Below are 9,084 nucleotides of genomic sequence, written 5' to 3' on the forward strand. Positions count from 1 at the left end.
TGATCGGGCTGCGGGATCAGAGTTATGTAATATACAATCATGATGTTGAAGGTTCTTCAAACAAACTTAGGCAGAGCGAGGGCGGCACATGATATTGCATGGACGACTACAAAAGAAAGAAATATTGATCTCCTGGTGGTGTCTGAACCTAATAAAAGAATCTGTGCTGGGCAGGGCTGGTATATGGATAAAGGTGGTGATGTCGCGGTATTGCTTGTCCGAAGGAATATGCTAGTAGAGAATATAGAAACGAGAGATAGCTATGTTCACCTTTCTTTTCCTGGAGTGGAGGTGTACGCGTTGTACATCTCTCCAAATGTTCCTTTCCAGACCTTCAAGGAAAGAATACATCGGGTACTTCAGGATGCTTCTAGAAAAAAAGGAGCAGTTCTGGTGATGGGGGACATTAATGCACATACATGTGGGGAGCACCGCAAGCAGACCAGCGCGGGGAATATGTCGAGGAGTGGCTGTCACAACTTTCCTGGATAGCGCTAAACGATGGTAGCCCGAATTTTGTAAGAGGAACGACCAAGACACATATAGATGTAAGCCTGACATCAAGCAGGAGTGTCAGGAAATTCACCGACTGGCAGATCCAGCACGAAAACCCTTTTACCAATCATGGGCACATATACCTAGACATAGGGGGAAAGCGTACCACAGAAATGGGAAATAGACGTGGGACCTTTCTGGATGAGACGACCTTTGCTAGAAAACTTGCGCTTCTAGAAGAAAAATCTGCCGAAGAAACGTACCAGGATATTGTGGAAGCTTACAGGGCGTCATCCGTACATGGTCAGGGTGAAGGACAGAACAAGCGTCCGTATTGGTGGAGTGAAGAGGTGGAAAGGCTGAGAAAGACCTATATCAGCCGAAGAAGGAAGTACACAAGAATCTCTGCAGAGGAAGGTGAACGTAAGACAACACTATTGAAGGAAATGAAGGAGACAAAAAGAGAACTGAAAAGAATTATAGCGACTGCCAAAAGAGATCAGTGGAGAGCTCTACTTGACAAATTGGATGAGGACATATGGGGGGAGGCGTATAAGATTGCTACTAATCATCTGAAGATACAGAGCCTACCATACAAGTTAACGGTCAAGCGCAGAAAGAAAATCTTGGAGGACCTCTTCCTATCTGAGAGTCATAGAGGGGGGAGGAGACAGAGATGCCACAACGAGATAGAACCTTTCTCAATCAAAGAACTCACGGAAGCGGCTAGAATGCTGAAAAGGGGTAAGGCGCCCGGACCGGACGGCATTACAGCGGAGGCGATACAGATTGCATACAAGATAATCCCGGAGAAGATGCTGAACATGCTTTATGAGTTACTCATCAAGAGAATGTTCCCTAAGAGCTGGAAACGGGCTAGAGTAATACTCATTCCAAAGAAAGATAAGGACCTGTCAGTTTCATCCTCTTTTAGGCCTATATGCCTCCTCAGTACGATGGGCAAACTGTTCGAACGACTGATAGTGAACAGAATGGAGGTAGAGGAGATACAAAACGACACTCTCTCTCCAGGTCAACATGGATTTGTAAGAAGACGATCAACAACTACAGCTATGTTAGAGGTGAAAGGGAAGATCAATAGGTCAACAGCTAAATATGTCGTGCTGGTAGCCCTGGATATAAGAAATGCTTTTAACACCCTTAGATGGAGACATATTACTGAAGAGATGTCAAGACTCAATTTCAGCGACTATTTGATTGAGCTGACTGAGGATTACTTCCGGGATAGATGGATTGAGATGGGCTCGGTGAGACGGAGATGTGGCATGGGAGTGCCGCAGGGTTCAGTTAAGGGACCGAAACTATGGGATTATGGCTATGACGGGGTCCTCAGACTCCTTTTCGGGGGGGAGGGTCTCGGTTATAGCATATGCGGACGACCTCCTGTTTGTTGTCGAAGATGACGATCCAGAAAAGCTCCGAGGAAAAATAAGAAGAACCGTGAATAGACTGGCAGAGTGGATGAGGACTGCCGGACTGAGCATAGCACCGGACAAGACTGAGGTGATGGTGGCGAAGGGATCAAGGAGGAAAGGGATAACTACCTTTGATATCATGGGAGAGATGAAGCAACCAAGTAGAACTTTACGCTATCTCGGTGTGACTTTCGACTCTAGGATGTCGTTCTCGAATCACATCAACGATGTGGTGGGTAGGGCGAACAGGAAGGTGGAGGTGATGAGGAGACTGTTGCCAAATGTCGCAGGACCGTCCTATTTCGAGAGGAGGGTGTTATGCACAATAATGCACAGTGTAATACTGTATGCTGCCCCGGTATGGCGTGACGTGATAAAAAACCAGAATAAGAAAAACCAGCTTCTGTCTCTGCAGAGGACGGGATTGCTGAGAGTATTATCTGGATACAGGACTGTCTCGGTTGAGGCCGCACAGGTCATCTCTGGTTTCCCACCGGTAGATTTGATGGTTGCCGAAAGGTGTTACCTATTCACCATCGGAAGTGCACTCCCCGGAAATCGACGACAGGCCAGACGAAGAACTCTGAGGAAGTGGCAAGAAAGATGGGAGGGAGGAAGGCAGACGGCCACCTGGACTAAACGGTTAATAAGACAGATTGAACCTTGGATCGAAAGCAGCCACAGGAGGACAGGATACTATTTTACGCAGTTCCTGACAGGACATGGGTCGTATGGCACGTTCACTAAGAAGATAGGAAAAACTCGACATGACTTATGTCACACGTGCCACACGAGAGATGATCCAGAGCACATGTTCTACACATGCATAAGATGGGTGGAGGAGAGGGAAGTAGTGACCCAGACAATAGGATCCTTACCCCAAGTCGAGCACATTATCGGGAGCATGCTGAAGAGTAAGGAAACCTGGAACAAGATATAAAACTTCATCACTGGTGTAATGAAAAGAAAGGAAGCAGAGGACAGAGAAAGACAGGGGTAACATAGAAGATCCAAACACACACCGGGTTAGGCACCTGAATGTATGGGCAGGAAGCCCTTTCCAGGTGGCGATGATACCCGGGGAAAGAGGCGGGGGTTTAGTGAGGTGAAAGTCCCACACGACGCCGCAGCACACAACAAACCGATGACATCTTGGTTAGGCCTCGCTGCGGTAAGGCATTAGCATACCTTAGGTATGGGGGAACCCATACCTCAGGGGCCGAAAAAAAAAAAAAAAAAAGGTTAGGTTAGGTTAGGAAGACCAAAGGAAAGTTCTGGAAAAATTCGCGAAAGAGAAGTTCGAATTGCAGAGTGATCGATAAGGTTAGGTTAGGTTAGGAAGACCAAAGGAAAATTCTGGAAAAAGTCGTGAAAGAGAAGTTCGAATTGCAGAGTGATCGATTAGGTTAGGTTAGGTTAGGAAGACCAAAGGAGAATTCTGGAAAAATTCGTGAAAGAGAAGTTCGACTTGCAGAGTGATCGATTAGATTAGGTAAGGTCAGGAAGACCAAAGAAAAATTCGTGAAAGAGAAGTTCGAGTTGCAGAGTGATCGATTAGGTTAGGTTAGGTTAGAAGAACCAAAAGAAAATTCTGGAAAAATTCGTGAAAGAGAAGTTCGAATTGCAGTGTGATCGATTAGGTTAGGTTAGGTTAGGAAGCCACACATTTTTTTCTTTTTCTTCAGCGTTTACATACATAGAGGATACACCTTCTCAAGAGGCCACGTAACTCTGTATTCATGTTGCTAATACAACAGCTGAACCTGGGACGAGCAAGAGCTGCACACGATATAGCTTGGGCAGACGCAGTGAAGAACAAGGTTGATATAATGGTGGTATCAGAACCAAACAAGAATATATGTTCAAAGGAGGGATGGTTCATAGATGGTAAAGGAGATGTGGCTGTAAAAATATGTAACAGACAGTTGGAGGTGAAAAAGGTTGCACTGGAAAAAGGATTTGTACAGATCTCTCTATACGGCATGGAATTATTTGCGGTTTATATCTCTCCCAACATATCAATCCAGGAGTACAAAAGAGCGATAGACAAGGTGTTTGAGAAAGCTGCAAAATACTCTAAGAACTCTATAATTCTAGGGGACTTAAACTCAAAGTCGCCAGTCTGGGGTTCTCCACAGGCAGACGCAAGAGGCGACTACATCGAGTAGTGGATGGCGCAATTAAAGTGGGGAGTAGCTAATGATGGAAGACATACTTTCGAGAGGGACAGCAGCAAAAGCCACATCGACCTGACACTGGGACCGGAGGAGGTTCTGAGACGCATGAAGCGATGGAAGGTTATTTTCGATAACCCCTATACATGCCACGGGAGCATCTGGATAGAACTCAAGTTGAAGAAAGAATCTGGAAAAAAACAAGAACCGGTAAGAACATATATTGACAAAAGTGCATTGAAAGCAGCTCTATCCAGAATAGAATGGAACCAGCATACAGATGTGTACACTGAAATGCTCAAGGCCTTTAACGAATCCCTTAAAGTGAAAAATGAAGTTGGTAAGAAGCTCCCATACTGGTGGAACGAAGAAATATCCGAGTGTAGAAGAGAATATATAGACTGCAGAAGAAAGTGCACAAGATTGACGCAGAGGGACAGCCAGGGAACGGAAGAGCTGAGGGATGGGATGAAGCGAATGAAACGAAAGTTGAAAGCTATTATAAGAAGGGCAAAGCGGGAACATTTCAAGAAACTCCTGGAGGAGCTGGATGGGGACATCTGGGGCGAGGGATATAAAATAGTCACGAGGCACTTCAAGGGCAGTGGGCTGCCATACAAGTTACCAACAAAACTGAGAAGGACTATTATACGAGAGCTATTTCCAACGACCAGTGAAACCTTCAGAAATACACGAGAACAACACGAAGAGCCAGAAGGATTCACTCACCAGGAATTAAAAAACGCAGTTGCCTCGATGAAGGTGGGCAAGGCACCAGGTCCTGACGGGATGACTACGGAAGTTGTTAAGTTGGCCTATGAGATGTTTCCGGAAAAGATATTAGATATGTTCAATGAACTGCTGCGAAGACAGGAGTTTCCCAAAGAGTGGAAGACGGCCACACTAGTTCTCCTGCCAAAAAAGGGAGGAGACCTGAACCAGGCATCCGGATACAGGCCCATATGCCTATTGAATACGATGGGAAAGCTGTATGAAAGGCTCCTATGAAACAGGTTGGAAAGAGAGCTGGACGAGAAAAGAATTATTTCCGACAACCAACATGGCTTCAGAAAAGGAAAATCCACCTGCACGGCAATGCTATCCCTGAAAAATAAAATTGAGGAGTCAAGATGTAAGTGGTGTGTCATAGTAACGATAGACATAAAAAAATGCCTTCAACGCAGCTAGCTGGAGGTATATAGTGGAGGAATTGCGTGAAGCTAAGATCAGCACATACCTAATAAAATGTGTGGAGTCATATCTGAGCAGAAGATATATTAAATCGGGCTTCATCGTGCATAAGTGTAGCAGAGGAGTTCCACAGGGCTCGGTCAAAGGTCCGGGCTTATGGAATATAAAATACAACGGTGTGCTCCAGCTACCATACGGAAGAGGGGTGAGTGCACTTGCATACGCAAACGACCTGATATTTGTGGTGGAAGGGGAGAACGAACAGTAGGTGAAAAGCAGAGCGGAACAGGCGTTTGGACAGGCGGCTGCATGGATGGGGACAAGAGGCTTGGAGATAGCGACCCAGAAGACTGAGATTTTGGTTGCGAAGGGCCCAAGGAACATAAACACCTTTAGACTGAATATTATGGGGAAAGAAATAATACCAAAAAAAGATCTGAAGTACCTGGGAGTGGTGTTCCAAAAAAACCTAATCTTCTCGAGACATATAGAGTACGTAACCAAGAAGGCTGCCGAGAAGCTGGCCGCGACATCCAGACTGATGCCAAATGTCGGAGGACCGGGCTACTGGAAGAGGAGGATATTGTGCGGAGTGGTCCACAGTGTCTTGCTATACGCTGCCCCGGTGTGGCGCGAGGCTGTTAAAAGGAAACAACAGCTTGACAAGCTTATCTCCCTTCAAAGGAAGGCAATGCTGAGAGTGGCCTCAGCATACCGGACGACATCGGCAAAAGCGGTGCAACTTATCGCAGGGTTCCCACCCATTGACCTTATGGTGGCGGAGAGGTGCTTTCTCTTCAAGATTGGTGGAAGATTGGCAGGGAACAGAAGGATGGCCTATGCCAGAACTTTGAAAAAGTGGCAGGAGAGATGGGAAATGACGGAGGGAAAGGCGGAGTGGACAAAGAGACTCATTCGACGGGTGGACGAATGGGTGACCTGTAAGCACAGAACTACAGGATACTATTTCACGCAATTCCTGACCGGACATGGCTCCTTCGGGACCTACACTAAGCGTATAGGGAAGACAAGAAGTGATGAGTGTGGGAGTTGTGGGGTGGAAGACAGTCCGGAGCATATGTATGCTACGTGTAGGCGATGGAACGTGGAGAGGGAAGAACTGAAGTTTAAACTGGGCCATCTTCCAAGTGTAGAGGACGTGATCCCGAGAATGCTGGAGAGTAAGAGTAGCTGGAAAACATTGTACGGCTACATAACAGAAATGGAAATGGAAATGGAGGGTGAAAGAGCGGAATTGGAAGCGAACGCCTAGATGACTTGATAAAGAAAGGGCCAACTGATAGCAAGGGCTAGAAGAAGCCTGTTCCTAGGGCCCTTTCTATGATGAAATGGAGAAAAGGAGGGGGTTTTAGTTGGGGTTAAAGTCCCACTCGAACCCACGGCATTGCACAGGCCCAGCCGTGGGGAAGGCATGATGCGTTCCCCCTACCTTAGGGCAAAAAAAAAAAAAAAAGTTAGGAAGACCAAAGGAAAATTCTGGATAAATTCGTGCAAGAGAAGTTCGAATTGCAGAGTGATCGATAAGGTTAAGTTAGGTTAGGTTAGGTTAGGTTAGGAAGACCAAAGGAAAATTCTGGAAAAAATCGTGAAAGAGATGTTCGAATTGCAGAGTGATCGATTAGGTTAGGTTAGGTTAGGGGAACCAAAGGAAAATTCTGGAAAAATCCGTGAAAGAAAAGTTCGAATTGAAGAGTGATCGATTAGGTTAGGTTAGGTTATCCTCTCTTACTCCAGGGAGAGGAAGCTTCTATGGCTACTGGAGGTTCACACGTTTTTCCCGTGAAGGAGCCGGGGGAAACTGCACTTCATGGTGAAGTGGAGATGGAGAAGCCGGTCTTCGGGAGATCCCGGAAAATCCAGAGAACACCCTCAAAGAAGGAAAAAAAAGGGAAGAAGGAGGACGTCATGGAGGTGACTCGGACAGGAGATGGCCCACCTTCAGTGGAGGAGGTCGTGGTGGAGGACGTAAAAACTGGAGAACTTCAAGGAAAGCAAAAGGAGATAGAGCACGAAAAAGAAATTGAGATGGTTGAGATGGAGGGGGAAAGTGCAGCGATGAAAACACCTGAATCAGCGAGAGGCCCTTTTTCACCCCTTGAGGATGACTACATAAGTTGGATAGTCACAGGAACTACAAAAAGAAAAAGAATTGAAAGCCCAATGAATGTGAGCATCGGCAGTGATAAATACGCTGGAATAATGACCGTGCTTCAAAAAGTTGCGGAAGGTATAAACAGAGTACTCGAGATGGAAGACGGTCTCAAACAAGAAACAAAAGAGGAACTCAAGGTCATAAGGAATATGGTCAGCGAAGAAGTGACAGAGGCTTACCGAGCAGTGGTACCTTTAGAAAGCAGAGACTTCGGGTGCCAGGCGGATGTGGAAGATATAAGGCAGGAAATAACAGCGGCTGAGATAAGGAGAAATTTCAAAGATGACATGGATAAAGGGGAACTGGAGGATCTCATTCTAAAGAACTGGCCAGGAGAAACTTTCAAAACCAAAACAAACCGAAATAGTCTTGTGGAAATCAAAGATGGCGAAATTGTACTGATGGCACCTCATAAAAAAATGCCAGAAATTAAATTAATCAAGCCACTTATAGGTAGCTCCAGACGCATGATGGAACACATAAGGGAGGGCAAACTTAAGGAAAAAGAGATAATAACCCACCGAATGGAAGGATTTGCCGAAATCGAAGGGAAAGTCATAATGGACAAAAAAAATATACACCTGGTGGGGCTAACTGAAGGGATTGAAGGTCTGTATAGAATGTGAACTAGGATTAAATATATGATACCGAATGTAAATGAGGAAAGGATACACCTAGCCATCATAAATGAAATGGACGAGGAAACAAAAAAGAAGGTTTTGGAATGCGCTTTCTATGATTTTGATGGCGAAGTGATACTACACGAAAAAAAGACGAGTCAAGACAAAACAAGAAGGAGAATACACGATACGAACGCCTTAATCATAGAGAAAGATGAGCTGATAACTTATGACCAAATGGTGTCCAACTTGAAGAAACAAATAGGAGACGAAAATGATCTTAAAAATGAGATTAATGGATTAAGAGAAACTAGAGACGGATATCTCTTACTCGAGATCAAAAAAGGAAGTAAAGAGACTGAGCGTATGTACAGGACAATAAAAGAATGCAACAAAAACCAAACTGTGAAAAAATACATGGGTGGAAGGCAAAAAGCCTTTGCAAACATATATGGACTTGATGTAGATATCAAAGAAGGACAAATCGCAGATAAATTAAGCGAGATCATCGGAACGAATAAAAATAAGGAGGAAATTGAAATAAAGGCGCTTAGACCGCTCAGAGCTGGAAGACAAGCAGCTACAATAATTGCAAACGAAGAGGTGATCAAGAAATTGGCTGAGATCAGAAAAGTGAAAATTGGCTTCACAACGGCAGATATTAGAGAGAGAGTGCCAATCATTAGATGTATAAGGTGTTGGGAAACTGGGCACATGGCAAAAGTGTGTACCAACGAGGATCGAAGCCGAAAATGCAGAAATTGTGCGAGAGAGGACCATTTTGCTAGAGCTAATGTCAAAACGAAAACCAAAGAACTCTACCGAGATTATATCGCTTCTGCGGAGCGCTCAATAAATAGTGATCCGACCCAATTTTGGGCTTTTATGAAGGGCAGAAAGGGGCAGACAAGAATTCCTGGTGTGATGAGGGATGGAGACCACAGTTATAGCAGCCCTGTTGAAATTGTTGATGCGTTTGCTAGTTATTTCGGGTC

The 9,084-nt window shown here is 45.1% G+C and overlaps 1 protein-coding gene across 1 annotated transcript; it reads left to right on the top strand.

Annotated features, from left to right (window-relative positions):
• The first annotated feature begins 5,609 nt into the window (after positions 1-5,609).
• LOC123313925 lies at positions 5,610-6,569 on the top strand. Its single transcript, XM_044899035.1, has one exon. It carries the CDS (start codon positions 5,610-5,612, stop codon positions 6,567-6,569), a length of 960 nt encoding a protein of 319 aa, XP_044754970.1.
• The last annotated feature ends 2,515 nt before the right edge of the window (positions 6,570-9,084 follow it).

The sequence above is a fragment of the Coccinella septempunctata genome, chromosome 5 (genome assembly GCF_907165205.1).
Source record: "Coccinella septempunctata chromosome 5, icCocSept1.1, whole genome shotgun sequence".
Taxonomy (NCBI): domain Eukaryota; kingdom Metazoa; phylum Arthropoda; class Insecta; order Coleoptera; family Coccinellidae; genus Coccinella; species Coccinella septempunctata.

What these genes read in the sequence shown, in the direction of transcription:
- LOC123313925 (XM_044899035.1), top strand. Translation starts at nt 5,610, where the DNA reads ATGGGGACAAGAGGCTTGGAGATAGCGACCCAGAAGACTGAGATTTTG.